Source organism: Cavia porcellus, unplaced genomic scaffold, assembly GCF_034190915.1.
Source record: "Cavia porcellus strain 051 isolate PalLab524CR breed Dunkin Hartley unplaced genomic scaffold, mCavPor4.1 scaffold_27, whole genome shotgun sequence".
NCBI classification, from domain to species: Eukaryota; Metazoa; Chordata; class Mammalia; order Rodentia; family Caviidae; genus Cavia; species Cavia porcellus.
In genome coordinates, this window is record NW_026947510.1 from 46,254,592 (window position 1) to 46,277,957 (window position 23,366).

The window sequence follows — 23,366 nt, forward strand, 5'->3', positions numbered from 1 at the left end:
ATAGTCTGTGTTCAGTAGCACCTCTTAAAATCTCATTTTTGTTATATAAAGATTACTTGGGTCACATTTAATATACATTGTTACCATTTATTACTTCAGCCTGTGACAAAAATAAGTCATTAAATAAAGCTAACATATATCATTATGTATTCATATTTATATTTGAATAAATAATAACATTGTGTGTGTTGTTCATAATGGGCCCCATATTTAAGAGTAACATTTTCTTTGTAAGTCTGAAAAGAACCTTTTCATTTTACTGGTAGAAGTGGTATATAGCAATGGTCATATTCATTATAGCATACCAAAGTCTGAAAATTTGTCATAGTATAAATTCGTTACCCTGCTAACCAGCTGGAACCTAACAGATAGCAAGATCTTGTTTTATAAGTATGTTACAATCTCTTGAAGTTTATAGAAACAGACAGACAAAAATACACCAAAATACTAAAGAGTGTTTGCATGGCAAGGTAAAACAATGCATGTTTCATACTTTAGAAAAGACTTCAAGTAACTTCATTTCCAGGAACTTACCTTAAGGGAATACACAGTATGACTGACAAACACAACCAATGTTGAAATTTTTAAAAATTTATTACAGTAAGACACACACCACCATTAATCCTCCTCAAAATATTTCCAGCCTTTGAACACTTAGCCCACCATTCTTGCCACTTTCTGAAGCAGTTCTGGAAGCTATCTTAAGTACCTGCTTTTGGCTGCACTATTGAGCTGCCTTGAAAACCTGAATTACTTTAACACATCTACTTTTCATGGTCTTTTGCGGGTAAGAGTCAGAAGTCACAGAGCGTCGGATGGTCAATAAGGTGCATGAAGACACACCATAATGTTTTTACAAGCCCATTTTTCTGTTGGGTGACACTCAGCAGCAGCGTCCACCATATTTTTTTTAATCATACCTTACAAAGACACTTAGGAAAAAAGATTTCCTAGAGCTCCTTCAAGAAGTGATAAGAATGATAGGAGATGAATGTTCAAAAAGAGGGGGAGTATTTTGAGGGAGATTAATAGCAATGTATTTTTCACTATAATAACTATGATTTAAACTTTCACCATGCATTTTGATCACCCTGTGTACTCAGAGAAGCACACAAAGATTTATTGAATATGTTCAATACAGCATTATTTACATCTTAAAAATGGAGACAGGTTAAAACACTAAGCAAATTCATAATATCATTTCAAAGCAGCAAAATGGTACACAGGTTAAAAATAGAATAAACTAGTAACAGAATTTATTTAATATCTCTGTTCAAAATAATATGTACAATTTTTTTAATTTGCTGAAAAATAATATAATCAAAGCTAACATCATTAATTTGAATAGCAGTACATGTGCCATATTTTATTCTTCATATTTCTTTAGGTACCTAGAACTCTATCAAAAGTGTATTCCTGGAAACTCTGTACATTGCTAATGATACAGCCACACTATGACAACATGGTAGTTCCTCAAAAGGTAATCACAGAAGTACCATATGATTTGACAATCCTAATTCTAGTTATACACCCAAAAGAAATGAAAGGATGAACTTGAGTTGATATTTTTATACCAGTGTTCATAGCAGCATTATTCATAATAGCCAAAAGTGAAAAACATCCAATGTTCCACAGAGGAATGAACACACAAAATGTATATGCAACATACTATGGAATATTGTTAATTTTAAGAAGGAACGAAATTCTCACACATTTTATAAAGTGAGTAACTCTTGAAGACACTGTGCTACATGAACAGGGCCAGACACAAAATGACAAATCATGTGTACATGATTCAATATATACAAGGTACTTGGCACAGTCAAACGCATAAAAGCCAAAAAGAATAGTTAACTTTATGAGGTTGAGGAAAAGGAGGTAATGAAGAATTTTAATAGATACAAAATTTCAGTATAGGATGATGAAAAACTTCTAGAAATGGATAGGGGTTATAGTTGCACAATGTGAATGTACTTAACGTACATGAATTTTTCATTTAATAAAAACTAAGTGGTTACATTTGTTGTGTATATTTTACTATAATAAAATCCTGGAATCTGAGCAACTACTTTGAAGATAGCAATATGCAATATATTACACATTGCTAATTTCCCATTGTTTTGAAATTCTGCATCATTGTTTAATTATTTTCCTCTTTAAAAAACCTAAAAAACATCATTTCTATAATCAGAATTTTTTAAAAGTCAATCAAAGAACATATAACTTAATATAAGATAGAGTGAACTACAAAGAGTAATCATTTCCACTAACCTGAAATGGATGCCATTTCTAAAACTGAACTGGAGATCCAAATTTCTTTCTAAAAGTGAAAGAACAAATATGGTAACAAGTTTTTGATTGGGCTAGTGACATAGATCAGGATCAAAGTGTCTAATAACACGCTTGGAGTTATGGATTTGATCCAAAACCAACAACCAAGCGGGACTAACGACAACGCTCAGTCAACGGAATCTGTCACTAAGCAGAAAAAGTTAGTAAGCAGTGTATCGCAATGACCTTTTCAAAGGTGAATCTTCCCAAATCGGAAGTTTTCTGGATTTTGGCAAGACAATCAACAAATTATCTAAAACTAAGAGTGCTTTGCAAAAGCGGCCCCATCACCATCCTGCCCTTAATCAGACTATTTCCTAGATTGAATCACGCCCCTCCAACGCAGAATTCTGAAGCCACCATGGGGCTGCAATGATTGGCTGAATCTGTCTTGTCTTCCTAAGTAGTAACACACTAGCCACATTACTAACATCCTAGGATTCCAATATTCCTTCTATAGATTGTAAAATCCTCCAAATGTTCAAGCATTGAGTCATTTCACCTTTGTATTCACATAGCGGAGCAAAGTGCCTTGCATTTAGTGCTGGCTCAATGAAGCAGGGACTATCTCGACCCTTATGAAAAAGTATGCTCTATATCCAATTTTCTCTGTTGTTTTAAATGACTCCTTGGCTGCTAATAGACTGCTTCTTCCCCAAATTACATAATTTAAGAGCATACGATATTTCACAGTATATTCGAAAACCAGTAACCTAGAGTAGGTCTGTAAATCAAAAACCTGAGTAAATGGGAAGGGGCAAAAATGTGTGGAGTGACAGTTGTCATTAGTATTGAAGGAAATGTACCGTGGTACAACAGGCTAACCCAGACCCATACCTCTCTAATCCTCACAAGAAGAATTTAATAATACCCATCTTCTTAGGCTACTGGGAAGCAGAGGATGGAAGAAGCACCCCCACTGGTATTTCCCAATAAATTATGCCCGTTACTAATCAGTGATCGCCAGGCCTCATGAACTGAAAATCCCAGAGAAAAATTTTAAAAAGACACAGTCGGCAGTCAGAAGCCCCCCCCCCCCCGAAAGACCTGGGTTCTCTCAGGACTAAGCAACCACTACCGGCGCTTTCCCCCCCGCCGGAACACTGGGAGAATGCTCCGGAATGCACTGGTCTCGCTCGCTGGCAGAAGAGGAAAGAGCAAAGAAGGAGCGCCATGCAATTGACTCCTCAAAGCTGCACCAAGAGTTACCCCCACAGTCTCTACCCACGGGGTAAAAGGAGTCGCCTCTGATGCCCGGGTCTCCAACCCAGGGGCGTTAGAACCTCTGGACTTCTACGCACCTACTTCAGCGGTTCTTCAATAAAACCTTCCCGCCACCCACCCAGAGCATCCACCCTTCCGGGTCCGTCCGTTCAGCTAATCACAAACACTACCTTCTCTAATAGGCCAGAGGGTGTGGCCAGCAGGAGCGTCATCCAACAAAACCATATGTTATTGGTTTAGGTAAAGATCAGGATTAGCCAATAGGAAGCTGGATTAAATCGGAGATGGGGCCGACTGCGTGTTTCCGGAAGACGTGGCGGCTCTCTTCTGGGCTGCTTCCCGGCTTCATTTCTCTCGACTCAGCTTCCCACCCTGGGCGTTCAGAGGTGCTGCGGCCGCTGGCCTCACCGCTGCAACCATGATCTCCTTAACAGATACTCAAAGTAAGCACTTCGCCCGGTCTTCCCAGCCTAGAACCCCGCACACCCTGCGCCTGGCTGGCTCTCCAGTCGGTCCCTCCGCTTGGGTCAATGAATGAACCTCCGCGTCTGGGGGCGGCGGACTGAGAGACAGAGCGGAGGTTGCCGGGAGCTGAGAGCAGCCCGAAGGGACGGGGCTGGACTCGCAGAGGCCGACCTGGCTCGGCGGGAGTCCGGGACTGGGTGGGACGCCCGAGCTGAGGAGCGGGAGTTTTAGTCGGGCATCTGGGTCGCGCCACTAATATTTGACTTTTGCCACGCCTGAAGGCAACTTTCCAAAATTTCTTTGCAACGACTTCACTTTGTTACTCGCCGAAAGTTCCAACAATAGTAAAAAACCACTTTGTGTTTGTTGGAGGATTTCTTTCCTTCAACAAAGTAGTAGGTTGTGCTTTGTGTCTTTATTATTATTATTATTATTATTATTATTTTAACATCATGTCTTTCTGCATGTCACAGGGCTTTCCAGGTCTTTCTCATTTCTAAGGGTAGCGTTACGATCTCTTTCCTTTTCTTTCAATACAACTTTTATAAGTTAAACAGTTCACTAAAGTGAAAAGAGAATTTAATTTAAAATGCTTTCTTTTAAAGTGGAACGCCTTAAGCCGGGCGGGTGGCTCAGGCCTGTAATCGCTGCACTCTGGAGGCTGAGGTAGGAGGATCGTTGAGAGTTCAAGACCAGCCTGAGCTACAAAATGAGCTCAAGGCTAGCCTGAACTGCATAGCGAGACCCTGTCTCAAAAAAATAAATAAATAAAGTAGAACGCCTTGATATAAACTTTGAGGTCTTAGAATGAGCTGCGTCTGTAATATTATATGTGAATTATTCTGTACTTAAGAGATTCTGTTTCATTGGAGACTTAGGGATGAATGCCTCATTTATAGCCTTCCAAAAACCAAAACAAGGGAATAGGGTTGGACTGTGGGCAAATATAAAGCCTTCTCTCTTCATTAAATTTGTGAGGAAGATACAATTTTACTATTTGCTATTCATTTATTAAATACTTTATGTGAGACAGTGGATCAAAACATATGATTAGTCAGCCAAAAGATTTTGAATTTTGCATTGTGCTTATACCTCTATCTAATTGCAAGGGACTGGCCATCTTTCAAGTGATTTGCCAAGATTATTCTGGGATTTCAGTTCTAGAAGAGAGTGACCAAAGTACCAATCAGACTAGAATAAATGGTCTGATTCTTTTAAGGGATTCTATAATTGGACTCTTCCCCACTCCACAAAAGAAAAGAAATAAAAAGAAAAACCAAGACTTATTTAAGGGAATGGGATGGAGGATATTCCATTTTGCATCTGAGTTGTCACTTCATTTTGTCACACAGGATTAAAATCTGCTGTGATACTCAGTTGAGTTATTCAGTACAGTTGATGCACAGTTACTATAGAAGAGTTCAGACAAGAGTACATTCCACCTAAATTTATTTTATTGAGTGTGGTGCTGGTGAAGAGACTGCTCTGCGTAGGCCTTTTGACAAACAGAAAGCTTATAAATGAATAAAGGTAGAGAAAAAGGAAATTCTGGAGGTAAAGGAAGGGCATAATAAGGCTAGTTTCAATCTTGACTCATCTATATCAGCAGATAGTGGACAGCAAGCCAGTGCCAATTTTGGCAGAGGTGTTACAGGCAGCTTGCTGTCCCCTTCGAACTTACACTGGATCTAGGAGTGAAATGTTTTGTTTCCATGTTGTGATTGTAGGATCCTTAACTGTGGAATGAGAAGACTGGATCTCACTTGTAGCCTGACTCCACATCCACCACCACCCACATACACATCTCTGCTGATTGTATGATCGAGGACAAGTTACCTCATCTCCCTGGTCCTTGGTTGCCCATATGAAACAACATGGAGCCATTGTGTTAACAGTTTTGTTAAAGGAATTACAGATACGTGTATAAACACTTGATTGACAGCCCATGCTCAGAGATTGTCCTTTTTCAATGCAGTCCATTTTTAATAGTTCTGGCACCTACTTAGTTATTAGACAATATACTGATTTTAAATTTGAGTCACCTAAATGTACTTTCCTCAGAAATTTGGCTATATTTCAATGTCCTTGAGTTACACCACCAAACATAACCTGAAAAAAAGTCTTGTGGTAGAACTGTTCTGTATTACTTAAAGCACGTGAACTTTGAGTTCAAGTCGACCTGGTTCAAATACTTAACCTGAAGTGTAGCTTTGGGTGTCTTAAGTCAATTACCAAAATTGTAGTTTCTTCCATCTATAAACTGATATGAGTGCGCCTACATTCCAGTAGTGTTAGGAAGATTAAATTAATCAACTCTATGAAACACCTCATAATGCCTAATTCATGATATGTTCTCCGTACATAGTAGGTATATTTCTAAATAATCTCCTTTCTAATGATCAAGCATCTCAAAATGTTTGTATAATCACTAAGGTTATTTGTGGATTTTCTGTGAAAAAAAGAGATTATTGTTCAAATAACTTAAATGTAGTAACTAAACCCCAACTACTGTATATTTAATAGAATTTTACTTGCTCATATATCTGCAATTTCCTGGAGGAAATTGTATCTGATGTCTAAATCATTATTTTGATAAATTCTTTAAGGTTTATAAGTACTAGCTCAAATTTTCACGAGAGTTTATGTTTGTGAAATAGTTTTAATCTGGTGTATTTAGAGACAAGTACCTCAGTTCGTTTAGGAGCAAAAAGCATGGCTAGAATGGAAGATAGTAATCATCAGGTAATTGGGAAGATGGGAAAGGCAGGAAAAGGTAAAGTTGGTATAAATTTCAAATCATTAGAACATTTCTGTATGGCTTAAGTTTTCTGTTTTTAAGTAGCTTTTAGCTTTCTGGAGCTAAGACAAAACAAGTTAAAGTGACCATTAGAAATCACTAATAGTGTATTTTATATTGTGTTTTCAAAAGTATGGTTGCATCTTCTCAATCAATATCCATATGCAGATAGTGCTTCTAGATACAATCAGCATTGATAGCTGGTCCCTAACAACAAAACCAAAATGTTCAGGGAGGTAGCTTAGTGGATTGTGCTTTGTAGTATTCACAAAAAAATTCACTGCCTTAGAGGATTAAGACTTTTTAACCTAAAAAGATAATGCAAAGGCAATAAAACTATCAATTTATGTGCAGGTAACCACAGACTTCAAAGTTTATACTTTATCCACAACTGTGTATTCAGTACCTAGAATGGTGCCTGACCTCAACAATTCTTTAGTTTTAAGTAAAAAAGAAAAACTCTAGAATACTAATATTAGGTAACATGATATTCTTTGGAGCAGACTGTAGGACTGTAGACCTAAATTTGTGAACAGATTCATAGTTGAGATAAATTTACACATGGTGAATTTGTAATAAGCCATCTAAAACTTAGAAGTGGACCAGCTAAGTGGCACACACCTTGTTCTCATAAGACTAGCTCTAGGCTAGCCTGGGCAAGTGACACTCTTGTCTTAAAAAGTTAAAAGTGATACCTAAACTTCTAAAAACTACTTTTAAATTAATAACTACCATAATTCTCAAACTATTTCTTGATACTTCTGTGATAAGCAGTATATTATTGAATGAAATAAATTGTGATGACCTACATAACATTTCTAAGTAAGGAACCAGGCGTGATGGCATACACCATTCAGGAGGCTGAAGCAGGAGGGTTGTTGCAAGTTCAAGACCAGCCTGGGCTACAAAGTGAGCTCAAGGCCAGCCTAAATTGCATAGCAAGACCCTCTCGCAAAAAAGACCAAAAAAAGAAAAAGGATAAGGAAACACTACATACAGATTTATGCATACTTATAGAATGTGAAAGAAGATAAACCTATATAGTCTGTTGAAGTCTCAAGCCAAAGTGTCTTAGGAGGGGGAAAAAATGCAGCCAAAGGTTTAAAATTCTCATCTATCTTTTCTAGTCTGGTATGTCTATAAGAAATATTGTTTCCCATGTAAGGGAGAAGAATTTCTCTTCATATTTTTTAATTCTGTGGTAATGTACTGATGTTAATTTGCTGTAGACATAATTCCTTATATTAGTCCAGAGGAAAACCAGAAACTTCTTAGGTAATTAACAGGTGTTAATGTGACTATAACTTTTCTCTGTCTTTAACTATATTGCAGAAATTGGAATGGGGTTAACAGGATTTGGAGTGTTTTTCCTGTTCTTTGGAATGATTCTCTTTTTTGACAAAGCACTACTGGCTATTGGAAATGTGAGTTTTGAATATATATCTTTACTAAATTCATAAGGAAGTTATCACTGCAAATGAATTATTATCTTGTCATTGGGGAGTACTCATACATAGTTACTATTACATTTTTCTCTTCGGTCAAGCAGAATCTGTTAGTTTACTGCTTAGCTAAAAGACAACCACTCAATAAGATTTTTCTCACTCTGTAAGTTAAATGTTTGTTCTGTGATTTATAACACAGTAAAATAGAAGTAAGACTGCACATTTGATGGATATGCATAAAGTGAACAACTTTTAATAATCTCTTAACCCTTTTAAAAACCAATTCTCTATGTTGTTGGCTGACTTGCTTAGAAAGAGTGGATGCTGTTTATTTGCAATGCGTAGTGTACTTTCCAGGTGTGGAGGTTGTGCGAGACATACAGAGGTCAGTGGTAGCTTCTGAGAAGGCAGCAAAGTCACTAGCCATCTTTTGAAGCGCAGATGCTGTTCAGGCTATTAGTTGGAAATATGAAAAGAAAAAATAAGGAATAGCAAAATTATGCAAACTACATGTTTTAATAAATGATGACATAAACAGTTTAAGCAGTGGGCTCACTGTATAGCTGAAATACTTTTCACTAAAGAAAGTCAATGAGGGAGGGAAGAATTTGCAGATAAATCCAGCAGAAGGCAAGGATTTAATAAATTGCCATTTCTTGACCAAGAAAACATACAAAATATACATGTCCTTCTTAATATCTGGTTGTATTTTTATTTTTGTTGCCACCAGATACTATGGCTTTAGTAAAGGGAGAGTCTTTGGCTTTGCAGCGTTGCTTCTGCTGTGCGTTTACCTGTATCAGTGTTTCTCCCATCTGGAGATACCCCGTAGCCCCGAGTACATATTTCAGAACCAGGAGACCTTCGGGTGACGTATTTATGGGCAGCATCTCTGCTATCCCTTGCCAGCTCATCTGCTTGACTAAGCCACCCCCATCCAACAAAAGCTGGGGAAACCACTGCCTGTGCAGATGCCCACTGATAGCCTCTCGGCTTTGTTTCCTTTCCCCACTTAGAAAAATGAAAGTGCAGTACAACTGCACCTTAACATGCCTGGCCCACTCTGGTTCTGCTTCTTGCAAATGCACTGAAGTTCTCTCTGGCCAGTTGCCCACATTAAAAAGCCAAGCAAATGTGCTTCTCTTTATTATATTTAGCTTCGACCTTTAGAAATTTATGCAGTGTGTTTAACTACTTTTTCTATGTTAAATTTTCTTTGTCTCTTAGGTTTTATTTGTAGCTGGCTTGGCTTTTGTAATTGGTTTGGAAAGAACATTCAGATTCTTCTTCCAAAAGCATAAAATGAAAGCTACAGGATTTTTCCTGGGTGGTGTATTTGTGGTCCTTATTGGTTGGCCTTTGATAGGCATGATCTTCGAAATTTACGGATTCTTTCTCTTGTTCAGGTGAGACACTCATTTTATTTTCTGTTGTAATAAACTGAGTATTACAAAAGTACAGATACTTATATCAGTATATGATAACTTTTATTTTTGGTTTAACTTGAATCTTAGTTTTAGATCAGTCACCTATAAAAATGTTTATCAAATATAAATGATTAAATAAGAGTAAACTGTCTTGTCAAGTATTTTCAGTGCAATAAAAATTATGTAGTTGGGACTGGGAATTTAGCTCAGCGGCATAAGCACCTGCCTTGCAAGCAGGCAGTTGTGAGTACGATTCCTGGTGCCGATAAAAATTTAAAAAAAAAAAATGTCGTCATTGTTAGACAGATATTTCTATGAACTGAACAGAGATAGATGGATGGGTACCATAAAATAGATCCAAAATTTAGTATATAAAACCTTATACTGCATAATTCAAATGACAGGTCGTTGTGATGGCAGTTTGTTTAATATATATGCATAGAAAATTCTGTATCATACATAGCATGGGAGATTTGAGTGAGTTAATAGTATGAAATGCCAGTCAATAGTGAATTAATGTGCATATGAAGAAGAACCTGTAAATACAGTTGGTCAGCATTATTCAAGAAATCCATAGCCTTTGCCTTCTTCTGCGAGGTCCTGCATTACATACATTAGTCATAAAAAGTGTTTAATGCCAGATCTGTTCTAGGGAATTTCTCATTTCTAATGCAGGAGATAGATTTTGAAGATATCAGTAGAATAAGTGATAATGTTATAAGTGTTTGTGTAGAATATTATAATAGCATAATTCAAGAAGGAATTAATAAAGTCAGGAGGAGGTGAGAAATGTTATCTGATAAACTGGACCTTAAAAGAATGAGTGAGAAGAATCCATCCATAAAAGAAAAAAGAAAGGATATTTTACTGACAGAAAGAATAGAGAGGATCTAGAAAGTACACAGCTTCACCAAAAAGAATGACCGGAGCGGCAGGACAGGAACGTAGGATGGATGAAAGGAACCAGCTGGCAGTGAGACCAACCTGCAAGTCTGCAATGAGGCTGCAGACTTATTTCGAATGACTTGTTACTTTATTTTCTTAGCAAATCTGAGCAACGTGGAGGATGAGTAGGGAGCAAAAAGATTTGTAAGTTAGAAGTGATATGGCCAGATCGATGTTTTAAAAAGATTGTTCTAACTTCAGGATTAAGTATGTATTGAAAGATTAAAAACTAAGCCAGATGTGGTGGCACAGTCCTGTAATCCCAGCACTTGGGCAGTTGAGGCAGGAGAATTGCTATGACTTTGAGGTCAGCCTGGACTATATAGTAAGCCTCTGTCTCAAAAAAAAATTGGAAAGACAAAAAACTAAAGGCACGGCGCCCAGTTCAGAGGCTCTTGATGGAGTACAGAATACAGAATAATGCCCCAGTTGAACTGAGGTAATCTGCGGATATGACACAGCTACCTCTCATTACAATCTGCTCCCATTTTGCCAGTAATCAAAATGTTTAAATTTATAGAGACTCCCAGTTCTAAGTTTGAAGTCCCTAAAACATTTGCAACTGCAATAGGGTCCTTTCTTTTGACTTGATTGGTGATCGATTGTGGTACTAGAAAATGCTGTTTTTAAAAAAGAGCTTTTTTTTTTCCTGTCTCCCAGGGGCTTCTTTCCCGTGGTTGTTGGCTTTATTAGAAGAGTGCCAGTCCTTGGATCCCTCTTAAATTTACCTGGAATTAGATCAGTAAGTAATCATGTATTTAGCAATGTATTTTTAACCCACCAAAATGAACACATCTTGATGCTTATTACTTCTAGAAATATAAATGATTGATACCTGATTAAATAATGAATTGTTCATTATGCTGTAAATGATTGCATCACATAGATTATGGCTACCAAAGCTATAAACCTAAAATTCTGTTTTACCATTTCCATTTTCAGTATTGTTCTCTATTTTTATTTTTAAACTTCTTTTTATTATTGTTTATTGGTACATTTTAAGTGTACATAATGACCACATTCATCATAGGGAATTTACATGTGTACACGATATATCTTGATTCTTTTTCCCCATTCCCGTATCCTTCCTTCAACCCCCTCTTTTATTTACAAAAGCTTTGTTCTCATTTTTTCCTTCTTCTCTCATATTTTCCCCTTCCTCCCCACACCCCCAATTCCCTTTCCCATTTGAACATTTTCCTCCTATTACAATATCTGTTACGCATTTTGGTCCTTATTTACACTTTGGGTTTCTCACATCAGAGAAACAATGTGATATTTATACAAATGTCTGATTTATTTCACTTAAGAGTATGGTCTCAAGACATTCAGCTAGAAATGTCTCAAACTTACCTTTTTTATGGCAGAATAGTACTCCATCGTGCTTTTTTTTAAAAGCATATGTTCTTTATCCTTTACTGGTTGATGATCATTTGAGCTGTTTCCAAGATTAGCTATTATAAATGGTGCCACTGTAAACATGGCAATGGGCCAGGGATTTAGCCATTGGCTCAAGTGCTTGCCGGGTGAGTGCAAGATTGTGAGTACAAAAAAAAAAAAAAAAAAAAGTGGGTGTGCATATATCACTGTGGTATGATGCTTTCAATGCTTTTGGAAAGATAGCAAGAAAGGAAATAGCTGAGTTGAATGGAACCTCTAGTTTTAGTTTTCTGAGGAATGTCTACACTTGATTTCCAGTCTGCAAGCTTACCAACAGCGGAGGAAGGGTTTCTTTTGCCCCACAGCTCTGCTAGCATTTGTTATTGGTTGATTTCTTGATGATAGCCACTATTTCTGGAGTGTGATAAAATCTCAGCATTGTTTTAATTTGCATCTTTTAGATGACCGGTGATGCTGAACGTTTTTTCACCATTTCTACTTCTTCATCTGAGAAGTGTCTTTTCATTTCAGATTCCCATTTTTGGATTGAGTCTTTAAAATAAATTAGAAAAATAACACCTTATTTACCGCAAAGGACTTACCTCTCTTACAAGTTCAGCCTACTGCCTTGAATTTTAACACAAAATGAGACGCTTAAAGTCATAAAGAGTCCGGGTAATCTGTAATTCAGCAGAGCTGAAATGAATCTTTTTGGGTCTAGATCTGACCTGTGTCAGGCACATCCTGGTACATCTATTTCTTTGGTTTGGTTTTATAAAGTCTATCCTGAACAGTCAGGATAATAGGACTTTAAAGACATGATAGAAAGACCTCATGTTCTAGTTAGGTCCAAGGAGTTTCTCTGCTTCCTACGGTTATTTTCAGATGTTTCTAGAGAGCAAATCCACTGTAGTAGTTGAATTCTCAAAGAGGTAAAGGATGGCTTATCCAGAGGAAAACAAGTACCAGTATAAGCCTAATCCTGTGTCCATCCATAAGTTAATTTTCCTGTCAGAACCTTAGAACTAAGACATCTGAAATATTTGAAGTTATCTTAGAAAAGATACTACTTTTTTGCACTGAAATTTGCCTTGAAGTTCTAATGAGTCCATGAATATTTTCAGGGCAACTTTTAATGTATCATTTAGCTATTTGTGATAATATGAAATTATTAGGTATTAAACCTAGTTACTAGGCTTATAGGAGTATATCCTGGTTTCATTTGCCATCTACCTCATGTAACCTCATAGTAGTAAATGTTTATATTTAGAATAATTTGAATTTATTGAACTTCTAGTTAAAGATTTATAATTATTGTGTCCTTAATTTAAGAATTTTGCAGTATTTGTATAGATGGACACACCTACAACACATAAAGTTGCCTGTCACTATTCCTTTGTTATAATGATTAAGAGTGTGAAGTGAAATAAAAGGTTAAATGATTGATAGAACTTGATGATTTATAACCATTTTTGGTTATATAACTTTTAATATCTCCACTAATGATATTCTTTGTTTTAATCTTTACATTACCATCTGGAATGCTGAAGAAAGCCAAACTGCTTTTTATTTGGAGTGGAGTAACCAAAATAAATAATCATTTACATTAATGTGTGTTAAAACTTATATTTAATGGTTATAAATTTATGTTTGCATCATTAAATCTGTTTTAATGCCATTGTCACTTTCAGTCTGAAGTCCAGAATACACATTTAAAGTATTATTAGTTGACAGTTGTTGTTAAATAATTGAACTTAATGGAGTTAAATCTGTTTGTTCAAAGACTACATAGGCCCAGAAGAGATCCACAGTAATGGTCAGTGGAAATACCTTATTGGGTTCATTAATGCATGAATGGCTGGCATTTCAAGTTTTTATTTTTTGTTAAGCTAACACTGTTGACTTCATTTTATCCAATTTTTTCATTCATTGTGTTGCATTTTCATGTTGCACCCTTAAATTCATATGTATAACATGTCATGCAAATACAACTTTCAGAAAAAAATTTATATACATTTATGTGTCAGAAAGGTGGTGGTGAGTAAAACTGGATTAGTCATTGTCAGTCATACCCTAAATTTCCACAAATCTTGCAAAGCTGGTTCTTAAAATCAGCCTTTGAACTGTTGATGTGATGCTTTATAGTACTGTAGACTTGCTTTAATTTTCTGTTTTTCTTCTCCTTACAGTTTGTAGATAAAGTTGGAGAAAGCAACAATATGGTATAACAACAAGTGAATTTGAAGACTCATTTAAAATATTGTATTATTTATAAAATCTTTTGGAGAATATTCAGCACAAACTTAAATTACACGAAATAGCTTGCAGTGTTCTTTACAGAAGTTTAAATGTGTAGCCTACAAAGTACCAACAGCAGTTAGCAAAGAACTAGTGAACACAGGCTTCTGATCAGATGGTCTGAGACTCAGCAAGCAAACTGAGGGAGATGAAGCCCGTGTTACCATGTGGATTGAAACTCTGGGAGGCTGTTTCTCTTGTCTTTCCACAATACTCAGAACACAGCCATCCTCAGAAAACTGTGGTGCCTGTTACTTCTTTTTATTTTTAAGGTTCAAGAGCATCCCTAAGCATTGGCTTTTAGAAATATCCACTGTGATAGCAAAAATATTTCCAGTTTCACTGTGTCTCTGAAAGTGATGCATGAGTTGGATGGGATTATGTCATTTTGATGTATTTAACCCAAGGAAAGCCCATTTTCATGTTTGGAATCTTTTTGTTTTTTGTAAACATGTGATTAAAATAAAACTGTTGTGGTTTTTCTGAAACATATTTTAAAGCCAAGGGAAAACCCAAACTAGATAAGTTTAGTTCATCTTTTACTAGCTTTTAGTTTCTAGCTGGTGAAGCAATTTTGGTCAGCGACACACTCTGGAAACACTCCTATGTCTTGGAAGTCCGATCTCCGCATCTGTTTGTGTCATTCATTACATGTAAGCCTTTGACAGCATTCTTGACGCAGAAGTTACCTACCTATTAGATAGCTAGTGTCTTTGAATAGTCTTTATTTAAAATACTGAATGATGCATATCTAATGAGTTTTTCCTTCATGATGTAGTTTGTCTTTATGTTTTCATTTTTAAATTCAGGAGAGGTTTATCACTTTTCTATAAACTAAAGTAACTTTTGGTAATGTGTGAGACTTGTAACATGTTAAAAAACTAAACCTGTAAGTTGTTTTAGGACTGTTCACTTAATGAGTTTTTCCCTGTTTTCAACTTTTTCATAACACAAAAACCAGCATAGATGATGTATGCTTCCCATGATCACTCTTGAGCTTCAGTTAGTGGAGAAAATACCTGAGCTCACGTGGGGACATTATTTTACCATGATTAAACTGGCTATGGTTTCTTAAAAGCATGTTTTCTTTTTTCTTCCTTCCATTGCTGATTGATAGACAGTAAGATACAGCAATCATTTCCTTTTCTAAGGTGACAGCTTTTGTTATAGATGTAGGAACACAGTATCCACAGTACTATTTGTTTTATGAGTAACAGTTGCACTATTTATTTTTGTAACAGTTGCAAAGCTTTTTAACACATAAAAGCATAATTGAAATTTGTACTATTTATTTACAAACATATCTACAAAATAGATAAGTGCTTTTTTTTTTCTCTTTTTAATTATATCTCAGAATGCACAAAGAACTCCCAAACTTGCTTGTCTACAGAAAGAAGGACTTGGGACACAGTGTAATGGTTCAGTCTTGTGGATTACTGTTGTGTTTGGTACTTGCATTGGACTTTATGATGTAATCTGTGAAAATGGGACAAACGGAGACTCCTACCTCAATAGTTCATGAAATAAGAGACCTAGTGTTGTGTCTGATGTTCTTCAAAAAAGTAATATCCTCACTTGGAGAGTGTCAAATATACATTCTTTGGGAACTGACTTATATAAGGTGTCCTGTAGGACTCACCCACATTAGTTCCAGTAGCTACATAGTTCTCCCTTTTTTAGAGTAGGAACCGCATCTGTTAGTGTAAGGAACATCTGTATCATTAAACTCCTTTGTAGACATGCATTTCTATCAAAATGTTTTTTGCACTGTAAACAGAGACCCCTTTTTCAACAATCTTATTTCAGAAAGCATTACTGGACTTGAAAAGATTGGTAATCTCCGAGTCCTTAGTGATGTTGAGGGGCTGGAGTGATTTTCAGTTTCTAATGAGGGTGCAGTTAATACCGAATGTGAGTGTGGGACTGCTTGGCAGCGTGTATTTCTTCTTCAGAACCTTGATGAGGCTCTATACTTAAACTTACTAGCCCTCCAGCAGAAGCCCTGTCTTATTGTTTGTCCCCTTCCCAAATCAGCCTTCTGATTTTGTGACAAAAATGTACTTTGATTTTTTTTTTCCCCTTTAGGGATGGAGGAAAAGGTCTGATACTACATAGCCTTAAGTATTTCTGTCATTTTTCAGATGTATTTTCTGTAACAGAAACATTTGGAATGTTTTCTTTTCCCCTTACAAATTTTAATTCATGGTATACTGCTGCTTTTAAAAGTCTCAGAATATATAATCTAACAATTAAATATTGTAAATGCACTTGTCTTACCTCTAAATAAAAGGGTACTTTTCTATTAATTGGTGGTGAAGCATGTCTTTATTTTGAAATCCTAAAGTTTAGTTTAGCACTGCAAAAAACCCTACCTCATTTCTTGAAAATAGTAAATTACACATTTTTTATGTCTACAAAATGGTCTTACCGTCTTTTGTTTCCTTATTTTTAATGTTGTCACATATACAGATAGACTTCAAATAAGTAAAATTACTCTTAAATTTGAAAAGTATTTTAAAAACGAAAAAGAATGACTCGTGCCTAGAGCCATATGTTATTTAAGAAAATCGGGCTTGGCTGAGTTCAGTAATCCATGCCTGTAATCCCAGGCTGAAGACAGGAAGGCCACAAATTTAAACCCAACCTGGGCAGCTTAGAGATTTAGTGAGATTCCATTTCCAATAAAAGAAGATGGGGGCCAGGGGAATATGCTTCATAAAAGACCTGGCTTGAATTTCGAGTACCTCAAAAAAACAGACTAACGTCTGAGGTCTAGGCATTTGGTTCTTCAGCAAACATTTTCCGAATATCTCCTGAGTACGGAAAGTCCTGCACTGAATGAGCGACCCAAGAGAATAAGCTGTGGTACCTGTCCAGAAAGAATTTGTAACTTTTGCGAAATCTCAGCCTCATTTCCAAATCATTCAGCCTGAGTCACACTGCAAATAATTTGGTAGAATAATTTGTGGTCTGCATACCATAATCGTTATGTTCTCATCTAGACATTAGGACTCTTAACTCCCAATGCTGCAACAGATGGTTTTCTGGCATCATCAGAGGAAAACGCATCCGATTAAACTCCAGAAGGTTTCTCTATATGATTTGTTTTGCAATTCATGTATATACCAACCTTATCAACTTAGCATAGCAGGTTTTCCTTTCCTTTTTTTGGAACTTTATTCTTTAATTGTAACCTAAGCATGTAGAACTGTCACCCTTATTTGTGGGTCTAGGAGCCTGCTCTAGAATTTGCATTGCTGCAGCCAGCTGAAGTGATTCATTGAAAGCTTGTGTGACTACTACCATTAATTACAAAATTTAAAAGAACTATGAACTTAGGTGTTAGTGGAGAAATGCTTATGTAATTTTTCTGTGAAAAAGGAAGCAATATATCATTACTTGAGTATTTGTGACCTAAATAAACTAACTTCACATCTACAGTGTTCTAATTTTGTTAAGGTCAAAAATCACTGCTTATGTCTACCACTGGGTGTACCAACAGGTACAGTATTTGTGGAATGCAGTAATTAGAAGTCTACGAAGTGAACTGAAAGTCTTGGATCTGTTACTAAATAAATGAGCTAATCTCTGATGACTTGCAGTCTGGGCTGAATAAAGTCCTGACCTCTGTCCTCCTCCTACCTTATATGAGAGGTTGGACAGAGAAGCAGCGTGCCTGGAATTTATTGCCTGGCTCACTTCGTGACCCCACCTTTATTCAGTTCTCAAGGCCTAATTAAAATGCCACTTCGGTCCCATCTTTCCTGACCCGCTCGGTCTAGACTCAGTCTTTTCATAGAACTATCTACTTGCTTTTTATTTGGTAACAGAAAACAGTGTATCTCCAGTTCCTGACGTTTAGTAGGTGCTCACTAAACTGTTGGTGGAATAAATGAAACCTGGTTATTCCCATTTTCATATTACTAACTGCTGATCATTGTGATCAGTCTCACGGAGCAGATTTCTACCAGCCATGAAGGTGAATGATTGGGCCTCTGCCATTCTGCTTCACATTTCTTGTGGCCTGAGAAACTGACTCTGCTATACCCAGCAGCTCATCAGCAGACAGGAGAAACCATGAAGGAAAGAGTTCCTGCAGACTGGCTGCTCAATTGCCTTTTTTCGCTAGAGAAGGCCCAGAAGCTACTGCACAGGTTCTGGTGAGGTGACTCACTGATAGTTTTCCTCTCTTTTTCATATGAAATTTAAAAAGAGGTTTCACTGTGGTGGTTCTTTTTCCAGATGCTAGCTCTGTAATTAAGAGTTGCTATTATAGAGAAAAACTCCCCAGGAGAAAATTACAAAGTGACTTCATGAAGACAGGCAGAAAGTCTGCTCCAGGAGGGCTCTGGGCAGTGCTGTCTTTCAGATATGTAACAGTGTTGATGGTGATGGACAATCATCCCTGGAGGAAAAGCATTCAGGTGCAGGCCACTGAGGCAGCTGTGAGCCCTGGTCTTGACCCTACCGCTTAGCATCATGTCAGTTGGAGTCCTCTGAGCTTTCTCATAAGTGAAACTCAGTATCTACTACGCTGCTGTAAAACTGAATGGAAAAATGAATGTAAAATGACTCACAGTGTTAAGAAAATAAGTATTATTGTCTTGGAAGTATTTCTGGTTCAAGGTAGGCCCACTATTTATCTCACCTTCTCTTTTGCTCATCAGACCTGATTACAAATAATGTCCAACCTAATGCACATTACAAAATCATCCGTTCATTCTCCATGTTTCTGAGGCTCACAATTTCCAAAGTACTGTTGAGTATGGTATTTTGATGCTTACATCTTTTTCCAAAGTGTTTTTGTTGCATCTTTTGGATACAGTGAGGTCTGCCATTAACAGCCCTGTGCTCTTAGTTATCCGGCAGCAATGGTTACTGTACATTCATTCATACATGTCATGTTCATTTTAGAAATGGGTGTTTAAATATTCTAATTGGGGCAATCATGCGAAATAGTCAACTTTAGCTTTGCCTAGTTTACTTTAGCCCCAACTTCCTAGACAGTGCTTTTTAACACTTAAGAAAACTAGTTTCTTTACCTTGTCTTCTCTTTTTATGTAGCTCTGAAGAAAGGATCCAGGGGAATTTGTAGAGAATGACATTATCCCAGGGCCTAATCTCATTGGGAATCTTAAACCCTAAGTAAAAGGAAGATCTAGTAAGACCTTGAGCAATGAATAAAAAGTTATATTTTGGAGAACAAGGCTTTTTAAGGACCCAAAGCCACTCCTAAGATTGATAGCCTTTTGGAAAATGACATCTAACTTTTGATAAGATACCCGGGCTAAGGAACAGATGCCATGGCATAAAATAAAGCCAGTACAGGAGATTAAACCCATGTCCTCGTTCATACTGTACCAACCCAAACTTCTGTCGCTAAAAAAAAAAAAAAAGTAATTTGGGCATTTTAGTACCATTATAACCATATTATCCAAGTAACCTTTTCCAGGATAGCAGTTGCTTTCCATTTGTGTACAATAACCACTCTCCTTGAGAGAATGCATTTAAAAAGTAACAAGTAATTGTTTAAGCAAGGTCACTGTACAAATCTAGATAGCATTAGTGAGAAAGGCAGATGATATCCCTTGAGTATGCCTTTTAAAAAGATTTAGGGGGCTAGGGATTTAGCTCAGCGGCATAAGCACCTGCCTTGCAAGCAGGCAGTCATGAGTTCGATCCCCATACCGATAAAAAAAAAAAAAAATGTAAAAAGATTTAGGAGACTACTGGTTTAGCACCCACTGCCTGGTCATATTGTGAGCAGAAGGAAATTCAATAGTTTGCCTATGATATTTTTTTGTACCAAATAGCATAGCCTGTCTCTTGGTTTAGTTCTTGTAAAATATTAAAAAGTTTTGTGATTTAACAAAAACATATTAGGGACCAGTTCCCTCTGGAAAACCTTTAAGAAGAAAAAAAAAAAATTCTGGCAGGTTACTCTTGATAAGACCACGCTATTGATAACATGTCAAACCATTCTCTTCATTTCTGCATAAGAAGCTGAAAAATGACAACTCTGACGTAAAACATCTACTTGTGAATTCACCAGTTAAGCTATTATCAACAAAGCTCATTCATTTTTCCTAAAATTGAAAGTTCAAAACATCTTTCATCGGTGATTCATTTTTCTTGCCCTTCTTCCTAAAACCTGTATGTGCTCTAACTATAAAGGAAGGAGAAAAATCATTTTACTTGTTAGGCAACCTACTAATTGGGTTTCACGTATGACTTCACTTGAAACAAACACAGCATATTTGTATGATTTATTGCTCTTTTTTGGAAATAGTTTTTTTTTTGTTAGTTTGAAATTAAAACCTTAAAATCTAATATTTAAAGCAGAATAACAGTTTTATCCAATTTCAATAGTTAGCTTACCCTTAGGTTTTTTTATACTCCTTTCTTATTCACCAGTCAAATCTCTAGTTTTACAAGACTATCAAAGCACCAACATTATAATCTGTCTTTCCCAAGTATTTGCATGTACATAGTAACATCAGCCCTTCAAACATCCATCCCAAATGAAATGTAGCTATTTGTCCCCAAACTTGCTAATATTGCTATGTCTTGCCGTTCTCCAAGTTATGCAGACTTTCAGGTGGTTTTCCTCAATTCCCATATCCTAAGCTTTGCTACTCAAAATGTGCAAGGGTCAGGATCATCTGGCAGTTTATTAGAAAAGTGGAATTACACACCCCAACCCAGTTGTATTGAATACAAAGTGCATTTCAAAAAGATTCCCAGCTGATTTTTATGCACATGAATGCTTAGGAAGCAGGGCCCTACTTTAGAAAGAATTGCTGTGATCTAAATGTCTGTATCCCTAAAATTCCACATGTTGAAATGCTAATCCCCAATACCCAAGTTTGTAGAGGCACCTTTTGGAGGTGACTAGATCAGGAGCAGAGCCTTCATGAGTAGGATTTATGTCTTATATAAGGCCCCAGAGGCCCTTCTGAGAAACGGAGTAGTGAGGCGGCACACAAAAAAAACTACTCCAAGTTTTGGTGTCCAGAACCTGGAAGATAGCAGCATGAGAAAGAGAAGGGAGTGGTGGGTCCCATGCACGCAGAAAGGATCTGGACTGACAGTTGAAGCCCATGGAGAAAGAGAATTCAGAAATTCAACAAAAATAAGGCCAGGAGCAGCGGACCTGCTGGACAGGAAAAGACAGTGGGGAAGCAGTGTGGCCCCCACCCCTCCTGTGCCCACAGAGGCCCTGCTGGCTGCCAGGAAGAAACAGCAAGAAAGCCATGTAGCCCCCACCCACATGCATCAGTGGAGGCTCTATCAGCCCAAGGAGAAACATCAGGAAGCCGTGCAGCCTCTATGTGTGCCAGTGGAGACCTTGAAGGCTGGGGAGAACCAGCAAAGAAGCTGCCTCTGCCTCCCACTCACCCCTATCTGTGAGCAACTGGACAGGATAAGGCTGAGATGATAGTAACTGAAGGAGGGAAGCAACCGGACATTTATGTTATTTGATCGAATTGCAGGCCTGGGCCCAGTGGTCTGGGCAACTACTTAGAGGATAATAATATGCAATATAGTAATGATTGTACATTTCCTACTGCCCTTCTATGTTTCATTTTACTGTTCTGTTTTACTCCTTTTAAAATAAAAAATAAGCCTCTGAGAACTTGTGTGCCTCTCCCACCACAAGAGACACAGCAAGAAAGTCAGCAGAGGAAGGCTCTCCTGAAAACCTAGCCATGCTAATACGGAAGACTTCCTAGGCTTTCAGAACTTAGTAATGAATTTCTGCTATTCAAAAGCCACTCAGTTGCATTAGTTTTCTGTTACTCTAACCTGAGACAACCAATTTAAGAAGAATAAAACTTATAGGAGCTCACAATTTTGAAGATTCCAGTTCACCATCCAGTGAATTTATTACTTTTAAGCCTGTGTCACCATATTGTGATGGTACCTCCTGCCAAGGAAGTAAAAGAAATGAAGAGGTTGGGGTCCAACTCCATTTAAAGATCATGACCTAGTGACCTGAAGGTCACCCACTGACTCCAACTCTTAAAGATCCTACTGCCTCCCAATAGCACCACTCTGTGGAGTAAGCCTTGGGGAGATATTTAAGATCCAACCTATTGCACTTGTGTATTGTATTTTGTCATAGCAACCAGAATGGACTGAGATGAAGGCCATCTCATTTCTGTCTCATCTCATATTTCACATGTTGGATACACGTCCTTGTTCAGTGTCTGCCTATGGATATAGCTAGTTCAACTAAATACTGATATACTTTAGATCCTATCCCTCTGACCTAAAAGTCTTCTGTTATCTTCTGTTTTTTGATTCTTTCTTCTGCATCATTAATTTTCTCTACTGATCATTCCCTTTGGCATCCATATCTTACAAATGATTTCTCTGTTCTTATCAATAGAAACCAACCAACCTAACTGACCTAAGCAAAAGAAAACTTTACTAAAAGGGTACTGGAACCACGATCATCACCCATGTAGCACTGAATGCTAGAATCAGCCACTAGCACTGTAGCTAGTGGTGCTCTAGAAACCCAATCTGGCTGCGACCACTGATGCTCTAGGAGGCTTCTCCCCGAGCCCCCCAGCTTAAGTGTCCATCTGAGCATGCACATCTGCCTATGAAGGTCTGTGCTCTGGGCCCACACTCTGCCTGCAGGGAAGACAGAAAGTCTAGGAAGACTGCCTTTGCCCCTTCACAGCATTCATAGTTCACAATTTAGGGAATTTTAGCGATTTCTTAAAAGTGAAGAGGTTCAAATGTTACAGGAAGACCAAAAGAATAACAATTTCCCACCAAGTTTGAGTATTTTAGGAAGGAAACTGGGGCAGTTCAAGTCCAGCTCACTCAATTCATTAAAAATAAAATAAGAGGACAGGGCACATTGCTCAGTGGTAGAACCTTACCTAGCACATGTGAGGCCCTTGGTTCCATCTGGATGCTGAAAAAAAACAACAATCTTCATTTTATCTCTTCCCTCCTTTTGTGACATTTTTAAATCCCTTGCCTTTATTTTCTCATATCTTATTCATTATTAATCCTGCATCCATCTTTGAAAACCAT

General features: G+C 37.3%; 2 protein-coding genes across 3 annotated transcripts in view; one reads left to right on the plus strand and one right to left on the minus strand.

Moving 5' to 3' along the window:
- Positions 1-3,808, minus strand: part of Recql (RecQ like helicase) — a 35,390-nt gene extending 31,582 nt beyond the window's left edge. The window contains exons 1-2 of the mRNA XM_063238335.1: positions 3,726-3,808; positions 2,272-2,320 (exon numbers count right to left, since the gene is read on the minus strand). Coding sequence (XP_063094405.1) covers positions 2,272-2,320; positions 3,726-3,767 — 91 coding nt within the window. The 5' untranslated portion in view covers positions 3,768-3,808. The remainder of the gene's footprint in view (positions 1-2,271; positions 2,321-3,725) is intronic.
- Positions 3,809-3,830: 22 nt separating this feature from the next.
- Golt1b (golgi transport 1B) lies at positions 3,831-16,618 on the plus strand. 2 transcript variants are annotated; one of them, XM_023565304.2, is made up of 6 exons: positions 3,831-3,998; positions 8,150-8,241; positions 9,490-9,668; positions 11,295-11,376; positions 13,798-13,830; positions 14,204-16,618. In XM_023565304.2, exons 1-5 carry the CDS (start codon positions 3,974-3,976, stop codon positions 13,804-13,806), a joined length of 387 nt encoding a protein of 128 aa, XP_023421072.1. In that variant the 5' UTR covers positions 3,831-3,973; the 3' UTR covers positions 13,807-13,830; positions 14,204-16,618. The 2 variants fall into 2 exon arrangements, with proteins under 2 accessions (XP_023421072.1, XP_005003880.1); XM_005003823.4 differs by lacking the exon at positions 13,798-13,830.
- Positions 16,619-23,366: the final 6,748 nt, after the last annotated feature.

Excerpts from the sequence above, each read along its gene's own strand:
- Golt1b (XM_005003823.4), top strand. The coding sequence starts at position 3,974 with ATGATCTCCTTAACAGATACTCAAA. Across the intron at positions 9,669-11,294 it reads GGATTCTTTCTCTTGTTCAG|GGGCTTCTTTCCCGTGGTTG; the intron begins GTGAGACACTCA and ends CCTGTCTCCCAG. Across the intron at positions 11,377-14,203 it reads ATTTACCTGGAATTAGATCA|TTTGTAGATAAAGTTGGAGA; the intron begins GTAAGTAATCAT and ends TTCTCCTTACAG.